General features: G+C 30.5%; 1 protein-coding gene across 1 annotated transcript; it reads left to right on the forward strand.

The window, feature by feature from the left end:
* Window positions 1-1,744: 1,744 nt before the first annotated feature.
* On the forward strand, window positions 1,745-8,737 carry LOC148300111 (kappaPI-actitoxin-Avd3c-like). Its single transcript, XM_088275240.1, has 4 exons — window positions 1,745-2,071; window positions 5,282-5,357; window positions 6,371-6,480; window positions 7,693-8,737. The coding sequence occupies exons 1-4, from the start codon at window positions 1,984-1,986 to the stop codon at window positions 7,698-7,700; spliced, it is 282 nt and encodes a 93-aa protein (XP_088131366.1). The 5' UTR covers window positions 1,745-1,983; the 3' UTR covers window positions 7,701-8,737.
* Window positions 8,738-19,967: the final 11,230 nt, after the last annotated feature.

The following is a 19,967-nucleotide window of genomic DNA, read 5'->3' on the forward strand; positions in this document are numbered from 1 at the left end:
ATATATATATATATATATATATATATATATATATATATATATATATATATATATATATATATATATATATATATATATATATATATATATATATATATATATATATATATATATATATATATATATATATATATATATATATACATATATATGTGTATATATAAGTAAATTTATACTATATTTTGACATTCAACAAAGATGAAGAAGAGTATGGAAGTCATAGCCTGGTTTAAGTGATCACTTTACACACGTGAAACATTCAATAATCTACCCATGATTGACAACCAAACAATTGTATACTCGTATATGATCCGATTTCGAAACATTGTACCTGAACATCTTAGAATTTCACTAGAGACATCTATTGGTGAGAAAAAAATATGAAAAATAAATAATATAATTGGAGATAATCCAGATTTATTTGGACGCACTAAAAATGATGTAAATTAATTATTCGATCTTGTTTACATGCAATGATCTTGGATTCGTGTCATATGTGGGTAGATGATTAATAGATTTTGAAGTATGGCAGAGTATATTACAAAAATAATACATGTGTTCTTTAGTCTTTGCGTGTTTGTTTTGAATTTTTCTTCTACATTTTGGTCGGATTTTCCTAGATTTCGTATTTCCGGGGTTCCACTGTATTAATAAAAAATAAACAACTTTTATTTTCACGCTTTTCTTATCATTCACTTTGTGTATAAATTAATTAGAAATAATTGAAGTCTTACCCATAGTAAATAACCAATTAAATTAATATTCTCAATATTATTAATATTTAAAGCATTTACTTTGTGGTTAGTCATTTTTACTTATTTATTTTTTTACAAAAATGTTAATAAAATTAGTATATAACCACTCACCGAGATTTTTACGTCTACCGGTTTCGAGACGTACCCGTCTCTTCGTCAGGACAATCACTAACACAGCATGCAAACAATACTACCCTTCACCACCATAGCACCAAAGTGTGTAAATGGGTGTGTGTAAATTTGAGTGTGTAAATGGTGCTATGGTGGTGAAGGGTAGTATTGTTTGCATGCTGTGTTAGTGATTGTCCTGACGAAGAGACGGGTACGTCTCGAAACCGGTAGACGTAAAAATCTCGGTGAGTGGTTATATACTAATTTTATTAACATTTTTGTAAAAAAATAAAAATTAAATTAATGTCTTCTTTCTCTCTTTCAAAATTTATTTTTGTCTTAATGTCGGACCATAACAATTTCATTTTAATCTACATTTGAACTGATGATGGAATGATTATTCCGAAACTGGTGGTCACGAAGTAGTATTTTTAAAGTGGTATTAGACAAATAATAATAATAAAACCCTTACCGCACCCCAATGGTGCATAGGGCACTGCTTCATATAAACGCAGTGTTATCTCGATCGATTACACATGAAGGAAAGGTGATCAGCCCTCCACTTCAGGTACCAGTACAGTGTAATATTGAATAAATATTAGAGTGAAAAAATCACTTATATTTATTAGACCCCCCTGGGAATCGAACCCGGGACCTCCAGAACGGTAGCCGAGCATGCCGAGCGTTAGACAAAGTGAACGATAAATGATAACATGAGTTTTATATTACCATACCACAAAGTTAATAATACATTTAAAATACAAAATATATTTTTTAAAATAATTATTCTTTTTCTGATGGAGAGCCACTGCTTGTTAAAACGGATAAACCCATTCGACTACATATAGTATATAAGAGAGAGACAATTTGTCGTCATCACTCATTTCGCGATCAGTACTCGAACGATATATACAACATACTAGTACAAGTTTATATGTTTAAAAATATATATGTAAAACAATTATAAAAGTGTGAAGTGAATTTAAACCATTCATTAACGCAGCATAAAACCATACTTTCATTAATAGTAAAAAAAATTATAAAAGAACAACGAAAATCCGCGATAAATACAAATTGTTTTTAAATTAAATAAAGTAAAGGCGTTTAGTTTTTAAAAATGGCACATAAATTTGTATTTTTTTATTGTATTGTATTTTTTATAGTTTTATTGCAAATTTCAACAGCTGTTGAATCAACTCCACAAGGTAAGTTTTTTTATTATTTTTTTAAGGATAATTACATAAAATACAACATTTTGAGTGTGTCCAAATACTTGTTAACAAATCTGGATTATCTCCAATTATCAGAGTTATTTTTGATAACTATTTTACACAGTTATTTTTCTAATATTTTTCTTTTTGTCCGCCTCCGTAGTGTAATGGTCAACATGCTCGGTTACCGTTCTGGAGGTCCCGGATTCGATTTCCAAGGGGGGTAAAATAAATATTAGTGATTTTTTTCACTGTCATATTCATTCCATATTACCCTGGACTGGTACCTGAAGCGGAGGGCTGATCGCCTTTCCTTCATGTGTAAAACGATCAAGATAACACTGCGTTTATATGACGCAGTGCCCTATGCTCCATTGGGGTGCGGATAAGGGTTTTATTATTATTATTATTTTTCTAATATGTATATTAGAAAAATAACTCCAATAATTGGAGATAATCCAGATATGTGAACAAGTATTTGGACACACTCAAATGTGGTAAATAATTTTCTTGGTCAAATTATAAGCTTGAATAATAAAAATGAAAATGATGTTTTCTGGCGTTTCTCATGTGTGCGATTATAATCCAGGATTCGGACCTCACATACTAATAAAAGAGTTTCTGCTCAGTAAAAATCTTATTTCATCTCACCAATAGATGTCTCTAGTGAAGTTCTAGTGATTGAAGAACAAGGTTTCTAAATTGGTTCATATATATAGAACTTCCAAGAATTTGAGTAGTGTGGTTGTCAATAATGGGTAGAATTGGTAAATGTTACACGTGTTTGTAAATGCCCAGACTTTCATATTCTTCTTCATCTTCGATTAGATGTCAAAAAATGTTACGATAATTAATAGGTCATTTGTGTCGCTTAGTTTCAAAATCCACCAAATCCATGTAAGTCGATTTTACAAAAAATGCAAAATTCTCTGAGTAACATTTATGTTTAAAAAATTTGTCCACCTTTAAATGAAATATTATGAAATTGAGAATTATCCAGTTTTTTTAGAAAATTCGTCAGTATTTTTTAAGAAAACGATGTTTTGTGGTAAAAAAAATATTGATTTAACGGATTTTGATACTCACTTTAGGATCTGACGGGTTTTGATATTAACATTGAAGGATGTGGCGGACTTTGCAAGTTTTTACAAATTTTGTAAAAAAAATTCAATCAATTTGTGGAAGTTTTCATATAAAAAAAAATTACAAGACCAATACGGTTTTTTAAAGAGATTCATGTAGATCTGGGTGTAAAATATTTGTAAATGGGGATAATAGAACAAGTAGGCGATTTCGTTTATTTGGGAAGTACATATGTTTTCTAGGGATGGAAAGATTGATAACGATATATGTAGAAAGGAGAGCGAATGCTGGGAACAGAGTGAATGGTGCACTGAAATAAGTAATAGCAAATAAAAACTTAGTGAAAGCTAAACTGGCAGTACACAACCGAGTCCTGGTTCCAACCCTAATGTTCCAACCCTAATGGAAGTGAATCATAGAGTTAGCAAAAGAAGGATGAATATGGAGTCGGAATGCGATCCCTCAGACGAATGTGTGGAATAACGATGTATGATGGATGTTCGAATAGTAAAATAATGAAAGAATGTAAGGCTGCGATAAGCATTATCGATAAAATGTGACATGTGGAACGCATGAGTGAAGAAAGAAAGGTGAAAATAAAATTATGAGGCGAATGTATTTGGAAAAAGAGCAGAGGATGACCGAGGAAAACTTGGCAGTTCAGGTATGTCAAATATTTGGCGGTGAGCGGACAGGTCAGGAGTAGAAATAATCGGTGTGTATGAATGAGGAGATGCTTGAATGTGGAAGAGGCGACTAATGTTTGCAAAGACAGAGTGGTGTGGCGATTCATTATCTCTCCGTGGTAGTTATATTGGGTTGATGCAAAAGTTTTGACCGTTTTTTACATTTTTTAATTTTTTTATTTTTTTTTATGTAAATTATTTATTTAATAAATTATATAATTTCTATCAGTTCTTATAACCTTCTCACATCTTTCTATCAACTTATTAATACCAGTAGTAAACAATCCCGTGGATTTTGATGCGAAAAATTAAGTAAGGGATGTTTTTACCTGCTGTATTGTATAATTTTTTTCATCATTAATTTTTTTTTGCAGTGATCGGAATAAATGAAATTCAGAAAGAGCAAGATCTGAAAAATACGGTGGATACTTGTTAACATCCCAATTTAACTCATTTAGCTTGTGTTGGGTCATCACAGCCACATATGGTCGCGCGTTATCTGGTCTATCCTTTTGAAGGTCCATGTTCAATTTGGATAATTGCTGACAATATCATTCTGCTGTACTTGTCTTATCATGTTCCAAGAGTCCAAAATACACAATACCGTTATTATTCCACCAAACACAAAGTATAACCTTTTTTATGGATTTCGGCCTTCGAAGTTGTTAATGGGGCTTGTCCAGGAATAGCCCAATGTCTTTTTCTTGTCACGTTGTTGTACACGACCCATTTCTCATCTCCCGTCATCAAACGATGCAAAAAAGGTTCATGTTTTTGTCTCGCACTCAAAACAACGCACGTTGAAACACGATCCAATAAATTGGCAGCCGACAATTGATGAGGTATCCAAATGTCGTACCGCGAAACCATTTCCATACGCTTCAAATTTCTTATTACGGTTATTTGGTTGACTCCCATCATTGACACAATCTCCCTGATGGTTAGACGTGGATTGGAGTCAATTATGACTTTTAACTTGTCGTCATCAGACTTCAATGGCCGCCCGGTATGTGGTTTATCAATGAGTGAAAAATCTCCAGATCGGAATTTTGTAAACCATCTTCGTACCTGTCGAACTTTGATGACATCTGCTCCAAACACTTCACAAATGTTTTTGGTTGCCACACTCGCGGTATTGTCTTTACGGAATTCATAAAGTAAACAATGACGTAAATGCACTTTATCGAGCGACATTTTGAAAAAATACAAGGGGTCTCTACTGTACTCTGGCTAGGCCAAAACTGAATAGAAAGTAGAGGGAAAGCATCCTTTATACAATGAAATCATAAAAAAGAAGATACTATTCATAATTTGTGAAAAAAATTTTTTTTACCTGGGATCATAAAAAAACGGTCATTACTTTTGCATCAACCCAATATATAGATCTATACATGAATTTATTATTCCAATAATTGTTTTCTTCTTCTTCTTCTAGGATATCAAGCCAGTACCCTTCCGGATATATGCTTGTTACCAAAAGTAACAGGAGTGTGTAGAGCAAGGATGATAAGGTATTTGAAGCAATTATTTTTAAATTTTATATATATATATATATATATATAGATATATATGTATATATATATACATATATATATATATATATATATATATATATATATATATATATATATATATATATATATATATATATATATATATATATATATATATATATATATATATATATATATATATATATATATATATATATATATATATATATGTAAATTTTGTCCGCCTCCGTAGTGTAATTAGAGGTCCCGGGTTCGATTCCCAAGGGGGGTAAAATAAATATTAGTGATTTTTTCACTATAATATTTATTCAATATTATTACCCTGGACTGGTACCTGAAGCGGAGGGCTGATCACCTTTCCTTCATGTGTAAACGATCAAGATAACACTGCGTTTATATGACGCAGTGCCCTATGCATCATTGGAGTGCGGATAAGGGTTTTATTTTTATATATTTATATATATAAATAGAAAGTATACAATTTTCATGATATTTTATTTCATCAATAAATAATTTTAACGAGTATCCTTAGGGATGTTTATATGAATATATCTGTTATTCTTTTCTGGATTTATTGGTGCTTTGGGCACTTCATAATAATAATTAGGTGATATATTCAATTCACATCACTTTAGTCGAATATTAATACTAGAAAAGAAATTTTAAACTTAATATCAATTTATTTATAGTTTGCTATTATGTGTATAATGGAAACTAAATATGGTCCAAGGAATGTAATAATTAAAAAAATACTATTGGAAGCCTTAACATAGATTGAACTATAATAAAATAAAGATAATTATAAAATTCATTGCTTTTATATTTTGAATATTAAAAGCATTAACTTTTTGGATCATAGTGATATTTTATTTTGAGAAATAAAAAGACTTTTTTTGTTTTTTTGATTCACTCACATTGTTATTAAAAACCATCTAGACTTATTATTCTTCATCTTTAATGAGATGTCAAAAAATAATATATATATATTTTTTTCTAATTTTCTTTTTTAGATGGATGTACGACCCTGCAGTAAAAGGTTGCGTCGAATTCGTGTATGGAGGATGCCGGGGAAACGCTAATAATTTCATCAGTAAAGAAAAATGCGAAGAAGTTTGTCATGGTAAATATAAAATCCTCCCTTAGTTTTTCCCTCTACCTCCTTCCCAGTGGCGTGCCTAGGGTTTACCAGTAAGACAAGCCCATTATTTTTCACATTCGTGAATACATGATATACCTATAATTTCTTCACCTCATATCATTCCCAGTATAGTAAGCACCCAGAAAGTATTATAAATATAAACAATGTATTGCAATCATTGTAAAAATATGCTAACATGTAACTTTTGTAAGGTATAGCCATCACCTTGAAATAAAGAAAATGTTCACTGAAATAAAATATCTTCCTCAGATATTAACCATAACCAATAAGAACCATCACCATATAATGGCATGCATAGTGTTTAATAATCATGTAAGCGCGCGATAATTTAAAAATAGTCATACATTAATTATGCATTTTTAATAATTTGGTCTAGATTTAGTCATTTTTATTTGGAGTTGTTAGGCAAGCCGGACTTTTGGGCTTCTAGGGAAGTACCGCCACTGCTCCTTCCCTTAACTCCCTTTTTCCTGTGCCTTCCTTATTATCATCAATTTGTAATTTGTTTTTTTTTAATGTTAAAGTACTATCTAATCTCTGATTGCAAACAGCTATATATGGTATCAAACGTTTTCACCAATTTCACTAGTCAGCTTTTGGTTGGTTGGAAGATATAGCTTTTTAGCAATAAGCCCGCCAATGTTAATTTATTTTCCGTACATAAAGTTTAAATAAATAAAAAAAAAATAATAAGTAGGTCCTCAACAAAACGTTACATTTCCATGATAAATTTTAAGTAAACAGGAATTCTACTGCTACTACTACTATCACTAGCATCACGCCGTTTCTCCGCAGGGGTAGGCAGAAAGTATGGAACGCCACACTCTTCTGTCCTGACATACACTCCTCGCCTCCTTCACATCCATACATGGATGCTCTAGTCATACATGCTCTCCAATTACGCAAACTTTTGATACCACCAGATTTTAGGTTCTGATTGATCTGATCGTGCCAAGTCTTTTGCGGCCATCCTCGTTCTGTTATCCCGCTCACATTCGCAACATATATTTTCTTTGTCATTCTCTCGTCATCCATTCGCTCCACATGTCCATTTCATCTTTAAAAAAAACTCTTCCAAATCTTTTCAATAATTTCTTGTTCAGCCTTACATTCCTTTCTTATATGAATATAGTATATTTATATACATATAATTGTGTGTGATTTTTTTTTCAGGAGTTTAACTTCAATTCTACGACGATGAAAGTTGAATCATATCTCCACCGATTACATTACCGTGTTAAAATACTTACAATGATTTGTTTGTATAAATTTAACAAAACATAATGTATAACATACATAAAACAGGATGAAAACTAATTGAATCTTGAATGTTGACTGAGAAAAGACAAATGTAATAATTTCAACACTGTTTTTTGAAAACTCGAAATATATATATATATATATATATATATATATATATATATATATATATATATATATATATATATATATATATATATATATATATATATATATATATATATATAACGTGGTAATATATTCTTTTGTAAATTGGGTGTAAATAATATGTAAAGTGGGTGTATAATAATAAAATAAACAATGTGTTGCTTTGTAATTAAAGAAACGACAATAAAAGCTTATTCTCAATTAATCTTTACAATAATTTTTATATATATCTGATTCTGACAGTTAATAATATTATATTTTTTCTATCGGATCTCTTTTGTTTAATTCTGTGCGACGCATGCGACATCTGGTGGTAGAACTGTTTTATGTAGGTACTATTTGTAAGTCCTTAATAAAATGTATAGGTAGGTACCTAGTTATTTTATTACATATATATATATATATATATATATATATATATATATATATATATATATATATATATATATATATATATATATATATATATAAATATATGTGTTGCTTTAAATTGTAGGGTAGATTATATATTTTCATTAATTGATTCGGCAGTCAATTTGTGGTAATATCTTTTCATTTTAAATTTATGATTTATATGGTAAATACCACTATTTCTTTTTTAAATCGATTTTTTAAACCTTTTGTGACTCATCGATGAATTCCGATTCATTTTCAAATACCGTATTTAATGCGGAATGCATCGAAACACGTGTCATAAGTGATTTTTAAAAATAGCGATTTTTACCAAGTAAAACTTGAATTGAAAATTGATAATAAATGTTTGATGTTGTAAATATGTACCAAATTATAAATAAACGTACAAAAATAACAACAGATATTTTATTGTTTTTTATATGTAACTGTTTTGTAATAGTATTTATTTATTTACTATTAAAAAAACAAAGATATTTATATGTTTTCTTGAATGTTTTTCGCAGATACTTTGTGGCAGATTTTATAAACTTTATAAAATAAAACAACTTTGTTTTAACCATTTTTTTTTAATTATAAGTACACTTTAACCTATAGGTTTCGACAAGAACATTGTCGTCATCAGGGATTATTAAATTCTAAACATTAGAAACATTAAAATACTCATAATTAATTACATTCCCTTACCAAATCTTCCACACAATCCGTAAAAAACCGGTATGTTAAAGTGTAATAATAATATAAAAGTGGTTAAAACAAAGTTGTTTAATTTTATAAAGTTTATATTTATATATATTTATATATATATATATATATATATATATATATATATATATATATATATATATATATATATATATATATATGTATATGTATGTATATATATATATATATATATATATATATATATATATATATATATATATATATATATATATATATATATATATATATATATATATATATATATATATATATATATATATATATATATATATATGTATTCACGAATTTTCATTAAATGTGACATTTTTACAAAGATTCCAATTTAAAAAAAAAAGGTTTTAGATGTCTCAATTTGAGATAAAACATATTTTGTTTGTATAGAAAAGAAGATGGACGTTTGATCATCCCAAGACTTACGACTTGGCATTTGGCTGGCTATAGAGATCACCTTATCAACTTGTGTAAGTAATATATGCGTCACAATATATTTTAGACTGATGGCGACACTATCAACTATACCAAATTTCCTTTCAAATCGATGAAATGAGAACATGCATGTAAAAGGAATCCACTAGCATTGCATACACCATTTATGTTATAGTATTTGACAGTATTGACGGATCTTATGGTGGAGTAGTGGGGTGATGTGACAGACTTGCGCAAAGACATTCATTTTTCATAGCTCCAAAACTGTTCAACTTATTCCACAAAGACTATTTGTTAGATGTTAATTCCCTAAGTTCGTGTAAATTTAAAAATTTGCTTAGATTATTTATAGAAGAGACAGATTTAAGCTCCTTTTTCATTTAGCACATGATCGCTAGCTTTTACTTTGTCATCTTTTTTATGTTTTTTAAGTTTTAATTTAAAAAAAATGCTGACTGTGAGTCAAGTATTTTTTTTTGTATTTTAAATTAAGTTTTTTGTATTTTGTATTAACTAATTATACTTAGAAACCTATTATACCCTTATACCCTGTTGTACTATGACTATTTATTTTGTATACCCACACACAGGTCATGCCTTTATGGGATCTTTTTTTGTATTCATTTTTATTTTTTATTAATATTTTTTGTTTTTGAATTTGTGTAATGCAAAAGAATTTAAAATAAAGAAAAATAAATAAATAAATAAATTTGGAAAATCCAAAAATCAGTCTCGCTGCTGCGTTTAACACTGATTGCAGTCGAGTCATCTATGTAATAAGATAACATCTAATAACAATCGAGTCATCTTAAAACAATAGTTTGGTAGACCATTACAATAATCGAACCCTCTTTTGGCGTAACGGAATGCCTGTTGACGACAGTCAGCAGTCCGCCTTCTCCTGAGGAGTGAGCAAATGCTGACAAGTTCCTGACTAGCCCACACTAGATTATCCCTCCTATTCCCAACACAGATTAAAACTAAACATTTTTTTAAGTTACCAGAAACAAAAATCCACTTAATGACCTTGTACATAATAAGCGAGGTAAATAATAAATGCAGCTCCCATCTAAAAAAAACACCTCATACGAGGGCATAATTTAGAAGAGATTTGAAATAAAACAGTATAAATATGAAGTTGTTTTTCTGCCTTTGTTACTAAAATTGAAACTACGGTCCCAAGTTTTCAATTTTCTTACGGTTTTCTTTTCAAAATACTGCATTTTTAAAGAGAAATACAAATAAACCACAAAAGATTACTGCAACTGGGAAATATAGAATTAACGCTTGGGTGGACACTGCACCCAACAGCTAAGAGAAGAAAAAAAAATAAGAAAGAGTAATGAAAAACAGAAAATCTTGACGTTTTCGATGGAAAAAAATATACAGTCCTGAAAGAAAAGTAAAAAGGGTAGAAGACTAATAACGATCGAAAAATCCAGCGCGGTACTAAGGATTTGACATTTCTACAAGACCATTCAAATTTAGTTACATTTTTGCTCGCTAGGGTGGCGAAATTTACGTCAGGATTCGAGATTGGGAGCAGTTATGCGAAAAACGACTATAAAAGAAATACTTATTTCATCAGAATGTGGGCACAGTGGTGACAGCAACATAGCCGCAATTGTATATATACCCGCATAGTCTGGCAAGCTACATTGTAGACTATTCTTTCCTAGAAACCAGTCACTCACTTAGAGGTACCTACCTAGCAATACTTATTTTTAATAAACCAAAGTACTAGTGAATTACCGATTATCTTTCACTGCCTTAGTACATAACAAAAACCATTATGAATAAAATAAAGTATAAAAAATAAAACACTTTTTACATTTTTTAGTTCAATAATGCAACTACAACTAAATAGTTGTGTTTGCATTATTATTTACATCTGTAGTTCTCGAATTTCGAGAACTACATATCGTAGTCGTACAGAAGAAAGTGACCAACTAACACAACGTAAAATTTTCAGGTAGTCCATTTAAGTCACTTTTGTTTGGCAAGAAAATAAACATCAATGCAGTTAGTCATTTTTAACAAGTCAATATATTATACTTTCAAGTTTGAAATCGCTTTGGGATTTTTTCAGGGCAATATTAAGCTAGTAAGATATCAAATAGTCAATGATTACCTTTTCGTAAAAAATGCACTTGGTTACTTTCTCCTGTATGACTACGATATGTTATTCTTATCAACAAGTAAAAATTCAATTAGTTTATGTTTTTACTTATTGATGATAACATCTGGAGTTCTAAAAACTAGTCGTGCTTACATTTACAAACTCAAAAAAGTTGTCTTACACAAGTGTTTTATTTTTACTATCAATTTAACTTTTACTTGGTAAATACCACTGAATTTACTTTGAAAAGTGGTATTCACAAAGTAAAACGAAATTAAAATTTATTCTTTACTTCTAACCCTTATCCATACCAAATGGTGCGTAGGGCACTGCATCATATAAACGCAGTGTCATCTTGATCGTTAACACATGAATGAAATGTGATCAGCTCTGCGCTTCAATACGCTGAAAATGATGTGAAATGTATAGAAACACATTTCACAATACATTTGAAGAAATAATGGTATTTACCCACTAAATAAAACTTAAATTAAAAATGAATATTCTTCACTTGGCCGCTTTCCGTTTAACTGCATCCAATTCAGAACCGAGCGGAAAATGACCTAGCATACCCGCGTAAAAAGGTCGTTTCCACAACTTTATATGACATTTCCGCGGCGTGTTTAAAACGCCCTTTTTACGCGCATATGCGTAATTTTAACTTTGCAGGAACAAAGAGCGTTACATTGAAAAAAATAGCGGTTCACGAATCCGCGATTTGTCAACCTTCGCTTGGCTTCACATCTAATGGCGTAGGATTTCGGTTGCAAAAGAAAATAAACGTATTAAACTGCCGACAAGTGGGTTTGACATTTTTCTTTATAAATAGTTTGGCTGGAAAATGTCGAACTTACCCCTCGACTTCGATTAAGAATCGATTCTCAATATGTTTATAAAAATATATATACTTTTATACATATATACATATTAAATGTATATATTAAATGTTAAAATCGAACAATGATTTTTACTACTGAGTCTATGTTATACAATACAAAGAATGAAATTTGTATAAATTGTTTCTCATTGTTTTGGCTTTTAGAAACTAATGTGAAGATTGAATGGTATATACACACACGCACATATATATATATATATATATATATATATATATATATATATATATATATATATATATATATATATATATATATATATATATATATATATATATATATATGTATATATATATATATATATATATATATATATATATATATATATATATTTATATATATATAAACATATATTTTTTTTTAAAAAACCTTTCCCGCACCCCAATGGTGCATAGGGCACTGCGTCGTATAAACGCAGTGTTATCTTGATCGTTTACACATGGAAGAAAGGTGATCAGCCCTCCGCTTCAGGTACCAGTCCAGGGTAATATTGAATAAATATTAAAGTGAAAAAATCACTCATATTTTTTTTAACCCCCCTGGGAATCGAACCCGGGACCTCCAGAACGGAAGCCTAGCACGCTGACCATTACACTACGGAGGCGGACATATATATATATATATATATATATATATATATATATATATATATATATATATATATATATATATATATATATATATATGTATATCTATATATTAACTGCATTCAGTTCTGCTCTTATTTCCAACTGCAATCACCTTATATAGTTGTTTTTACGTTTTCTGCATTCCATATATCCAAAACAACTCATCTTTCTTAATTTGATGGATAGTGTGTGTATCTCAGCCTTGCATTATTTCCTTATATCATCATTCGTTATATTAACATCTATCATACATGGTTTTACTGATCTCACTCAGAGATCGCGTTCCTACTGCATTCAGTCAACTTTCATCCTTCTTTTGCCAACTCCATGCTTCACTTACATATATTAAGGTTATATAAGAAGAGCATGAAAGGCTGAGATAACCATTGTCGATAAAATCAAGAAACATATGATGCGAATTTAATTGGGAATAGCAGCAAAGGAAGACAGAGGAAATTTTGGCATGATCAAGTATTTCAAATACTTGAGCGTGGTCAGTGCAGGAGGATGCAAGAATGTGGAAGAGGCAAAGATTGTTTGCAAAGACTGATTGGTGTGGCGTTCTATTCTTTCTTCCTACCCATGCGAGGAAATGGTGATGGTTAGTTAGTTAGTAAGTTTTAGGATTTAGGACCAAAAAGTGATTTCCAAATCAATTAATGAAAGAAAAAAAATATTAAAACAGTTCAAATAAATTCTTACATAGGTACCACAGCAAATGAAGTAAGCACTTAGATTTGATTTTTAAATTAAATGTTGTGGAAAATTTAAAAGCCAAAGAAAAGTGGGCGAAAAAATTCAATTCAATAGACAATTATTAATTTGTTTTTTTTTTGTATTTCTCTTATTTTAATTTTAATAAATGATTTCTTCAAACAATGCACAGAGTAGACAAAACATTTATCTCCCCACTGTAATGCCTTTCGATATACCTGTCCAAGACCTTAAAGTTATCCCCAAAGATCCCGTAAACCAATTCAGAACATTTTTTTACATCTCAATATAGATGAATAATAATATATGTAGAAGTCTAAGTATTTACAGGGTGGGTGAATAACTATTAGGACACACTCAAAATGTTGTGAATTCAAAAATGTTTAAAAATTTTATTAATCTGTGTTTATTTAAACATCTGGTACATACATTTTTTATCACAAACCTTCAGCGATTTCTTTGTATATAATTCGTTGTATTTTTTAAGCACTTCAAATCGTTTAATATTAAAATGTTTTATTTTCAATCCTGTTATCAAAAAAACATAAAATTACTTATATATATTTTTTTTTTGAAAAACATGGCACGATCAGGTATGCCAAATACTTGAAAGTGGTCAGGTTAGGAGTCGTAACAATCGGCGGGTATGTATGACGAGATGCATGAACGTGAAAGAGGTGAAGAATGTTTGCAAAGACAGAGTGGTGTTGCGTTCTATTCTCTTTGTCTACCCTTGCGGGGAAGCTGTGTGATGGTTAGTTAGTTAGTTATTTACAATTTTTTTAGTAATAATATTTAAACCACTCAGCGAGAAGTTTTTGTCTACCGGTTTCGAGACGTAACCATCTCTTTGTCAGGAAATTCACTACAAAAGCATGCAAACAATACTACACGTCACTACCCATAGCAAATAAATAAAAATGACTAACCACAAAGTAAATGCTTTAAATGTTTTTTTTATTTATTTTAAATTCTTTTGGACTTCACAATATATTATAATACAAGTACAAAAAAATATATTAATACTATAAAAGACCCCACAAAGGCATGGCCTGTGTATGGGTATACATTTTATTTTAGGTTATAATAAAGGCTAGTGGCAAGAATACAATAGATACCAGAAATAAAAATAGATTTAAAGTGCGAATATAAACCACTTTGACTTTAAGTCATAAATTAAACCCTGAAGAGGACAACAGGTTGTTGCCGAAACTAGTTGGTTAATAAAAATGTGAGGGGGTCAAAATACAAAGTCTTTTTATTTCTCAAAATAATTTAGTCTCGGTTGTGTTCCGAACGCGTCGAGAGAAAGGAATTACCCATCCCAGAATCCCCTCTCTGCGTACTAGTTGCTTCATCGTGCGGCCTTTGTGATGCAGAGGAAGACCGGCGAATATGGCCAGGGGGGATTTTTAATTAAACAAGGCAATTATCGCCCAGTTTTCAAGACATTTCCTCTTATGTTGAGAGCCCATTTAAACGCTGGGACACATTTTTATGAGGTCTCATTTTCATTTAAAAAAAAAAACTAATTATTTTACGCCACCATTTTTTTTACTCAAGAATGAATGCTGCGGTCATCACATCAAGAGCACGTGATTTTTGTTTTTTTTTTCTGAGTCTAAGTAAAAAAATGAAATTGGTGGTATTTCAATTATTTATTTATCGGTCAATTTATATAGGGCTGTTTTTATGGTAAATACCTCAAGGGCACTTCACAATTTAGAGTAATTTGACCATTTAAAAACGACATAACGAAATCATTGTGTGTCGGGTTGTGGTCCCGTGGTTAGTGTCGTGGACTCTCAAGTCAGAATTTCTCGGTTCGAACCCACTCTTCCACAATTTGATACTTATTTCTAATAATGAGCCGCTTAGGCTCACAGAAATAGTACGAAAGTTTAATATTTGTGTATATATATATATATATATATATATATATATATATATATATATATATATATATATATATATATATATATATATATATATATATATATATATATATATATATAAATATATATATATATATATATATATATATATATATATATATATATATATATATATATATATATATATATATATATATATATATATATATATATTTATATATATATATATATATATATATATATATATATATATATATATATATATATATATATATATATGTATATGTATATATATATATATATATATATATTTATATATATATATATATATATATATATATATATATATATATATATATATATATGTTGTTATATATTGAAACATTATTCTTGAATCACTAGAACTTCACTAGAGACATCTATTGGTGAGATGATAAAAATCTTTTTATTAAGCAGAAACTCTTTTATGTGAGGTCCGAATCCTGGATTATAATCACATACATGAGAAAATAACCTTTAAAAAAATATATTTTAGCTTATAATTTGACCAGTTAATTTATTTTTAGGGTATGGAATAAACACAAACATATTTCTGATTCAAATGTAAACATTTCTAGTAGCGAGAGGGTTGAATTGATCATTGAAAATATCGATTAAAGCTAGCCTGTGTACTTTATTTGGGGCAAAATATTAATAAATACGCGTTAAAGGGTTACATATCTACGCAACACGCGCACCCCTTATGTTCACGATAAAACCTTCGGGGGTCAGGAAAGGGTTAAGGTACAGGTGTTAATATTTGGATAGGTCGTTAGTTAGCCCTTAAAAGCTTTTTAGATATGATCACTTGGGCCTGGTAAGTGCCCATTTTAGAATCAAAACACGAGGGCTGTTTTTAAGGGATGATATTTTAAGAGAATGACCCAAATTAATGGTATATGTATTTAAATTTAAATTTAAATTTATTAAAAAAATATATATATAAACATAACAAACAATATTCAAGGCGTATATATTAAAAGTAAGCAAGAAGACTTAAAGGTGTAGAAGAATCCCGCTTCGGAAAACTCCTTCGGACACATGGAACAGATCAATATCTAATGTGATATTGTTCAACATAGCGGTAGCTCTTCCTACAGGCATAACCATCGGCAGGTTGGTCCTGTGTATAGTAATGTGAAACAATCTATGCCGACGCTGTCTTAGGTAACTATCGGGAACATACAGACCAATGCTCCGGATAATTTCAGGATTATCGATCATACCGCGCAACAATCGATAAAAATGCGTAATCAAATACACATTCCTTCTAGTCTCTAAACTATTGTAGCCGAGCATATCCTGGAGAAACTGGGTCGGGTAGAGCCATGGAATAGCCGTACTCTCTCATGTAGAGATACCTCAGAAACTTCTTTTGGACTTTCTCTACCATAAGAGAGTACTTAAGCTCGTGTGGCCCCCAAAACATCGAGCCACTCTCGAGTCTACTTCGCACCAAGGAGTTATAAAGAGTATAAAGGAGATGAGATGAAGAGAGTATATAAGAGATGTATATCAAACATATAAAGATTTCATTTTACCTTCTTCTTCTTCTTCCTGATTTCATCTCAACTTATCGTCATTGTAGACTGTTGGAGTCAGCTCTCCTCATCCTCAGGTCTAAATATAAACATATAGTGTTTTTTTACAATTTTTCATATCTTATCACAAAGTGAATGCCGGAACAATGAATAAAATATTATTTTTAGGGCAACATTTTGAGTGTGTTTCATTTCCCATTCCTATACACAGGACCAACCTGCCGATGGTTATGCCTGTAGGCAGAGGTACCGCTATGTTGAACAATATCACATTGGATATTGATCTGTTCCATGTGTCCGAAGGAGTTTTCCGAAGCGGGATTCTTCTACACCTGTAAGTCTTCTTGCTTACTTTTAATATATACGCCTTGAATATTGTTTGTTATGTATATATATATATATATTTTTTATTGAATAAATTGAATTGAAATTGAAATTGAAATTGAGTGTGTCCAAATACTTGTTCACAAATCAGGATTATCTCCAATTATACTCATATTATTCTCCAAGGACGTATCATTCTATCATGGACAACGTCACCTAGGCCATGCCTTCGTATCATGTTATCTTTCTGCAGCATCCATGAAGTCTTTGGTCTTCCTCTAGATGTCTTTCGAGGAAGATCCATGGCGATCGCCTAGTTGACAATATGTTCAGGTTCTCTGCGTCCTATGTGCCCATACCATCCCAATTGCCTTTCCTCTACCTTACTATTGATGCCTGTTACAGCCAGGCTTCCACGGATGCGTGAACTCTTTATTTTGTCTCTAAGGGACACTTCAGCTGAACACCTAAGCATTCGCATTTCAGCAGTTTCTAGTTGCCTAGGGTATCATATGATAAAATTAATTTTTTGACATCTCATCAAAGATGAAGAAGAATATGGAAATCTGGGCATTTACGGGGCTGACGACCGTCATAAGCTGGTTTAAGTGATCAATTTACACACGTGTAGCATTCACCAATTCTACCCATTATTGACAACCACACTACTCAAATTCTTGGAAGTTCTATATATATGAACCAATTTTGAAACATTATTCTTGATTCACTAGAACTTCACTAGAGACATCTATTGATATATTACTATGACGGTCGTCAGCCCCGTAAATGCCCAGACTTCCATATTCTTCTTCATCTTTGATGAGATGTCAAAAAATAATATGATAATAACTCCTATAATTGGATATAATCCAGATTTTGTGAACAAGTATTTGGATACACTCAAAATTTTGTCATAAAATTTGTAAGTTCTTTCATGTGTGAGTTCTTGAAAGCATCTATAGTTGATATGCAAGATGATTCTCGAATTATTTCACATACTAAGAGATGCCTGAAAACATGGTTTTTCATTTTAATCAAGCTTATATTTTAGCACCGGTTATTTTTACCACAGCATTATTGGTGTGTCCAAATTCTTGTTCACAAATCTGGGTTTATTTAGAAGTTTAGTAGTTCTTTAGAAACCTTTTTTTTAAGATAAATGTTTGTGTTTTTATTATTTACACAAATATTTCAATTTCATACTATTTCTGTGAGCCTAAGCGGCTCATTATTAGAAATATGTATCAAATTGTGGTGGAGTGGGTTCGAACCGAGAAACTCTGACTTCAGAGTCCGCGACACTAACCACGGGACCACAACCGACACAACTATCAAAATGATAAAAGCACGTGACGCATCACACCTGTGGTAAGTATATTCTGTGCAAAATTTTGAATGTGTCCAAATCTGGATTATTTACAAATAGGAGTTGTTTGAGAAACCCAGATTTGTGAAGGAGAGTGTTTAGGGCGGTATTTTTCTGATTTAATTTTCAAAATGGAGATTTTCTCTAGTCCGAATGACAGCCGGAAACACAGTGGGCGCCATCTCGCGCCGGCGGGAGATATGAGATTTTTATAATTGTTTCCAACATGTCTGCCATTTCCGGCCCAGGAAATGACTCTTTTTATGCTTGTTAGCGAGATACGACGATTGTAAACCCTCCCCAATCTAAAGCAGCCCTTAAAATTAAAAAAAAAATGTTACCAAAATTGAGATTAAAATTTTAGGACGATCAGCGCAAATGAGGGTTGTCATTAATTTTTTTTTCAAACAGTAATATTTATTTTATTTTAAATTTATTTAAACATTAATTTTGTCCATCTCCGTAGTGTAATGGTCAGCACGCTCGGCTACCGTTCTGGAGGTCCCGGGTTCGATTCCCAGGGGGTGGGGTAAAATAAATTTAAGTGATTTTTTCACTGCACTATTTATTCAATATTACCCTGGACTGGTACCTAATGCGGAGGGCTGATCACCTTTCCTTCATGTGTAAACGATCAAGATAACACTGCGTTTGTATCTATGCACCATTGGGGTGCGGATAAGGGTTTTTATTATTATTATTATTATTAAACATTAATTTTTACCTATATATTTATAAATATATTTTTACCTATATATAAATTCCTTTATTTACTAAAATATTTAAATTTCATACTATTTCTGTAAGCCTAAGCGGCTCTTCATTAAAAATAGATATTGGTCAAAACGTTTGATGCCATATAAAGCTGTTTGCAATCAGAGGGTAGATAGTACTTGAACATTTAAATAAACATAAATTACAAATTGACATTTAAAAAAACATAAATTACAAAAGA

This window comes from Brachycentrus maculatus, unplaced genomic scaffold (genome assembly GCF_059751285.1).
Source record: "Brachycentrus maculatus isolate JH-2025_06_01 unplaced genomic scaffold, ASM5975128v1 h1tg000826l, whole genome shotgun sequence".
NCBI classification, from domain to species: domain Eukaryota; kingdom Metazoa; phylum Arthropoda; class Insecta; order Trichoptera; family Brachycentridae; genus Brachycentrus; species Brachycentrus maculatus.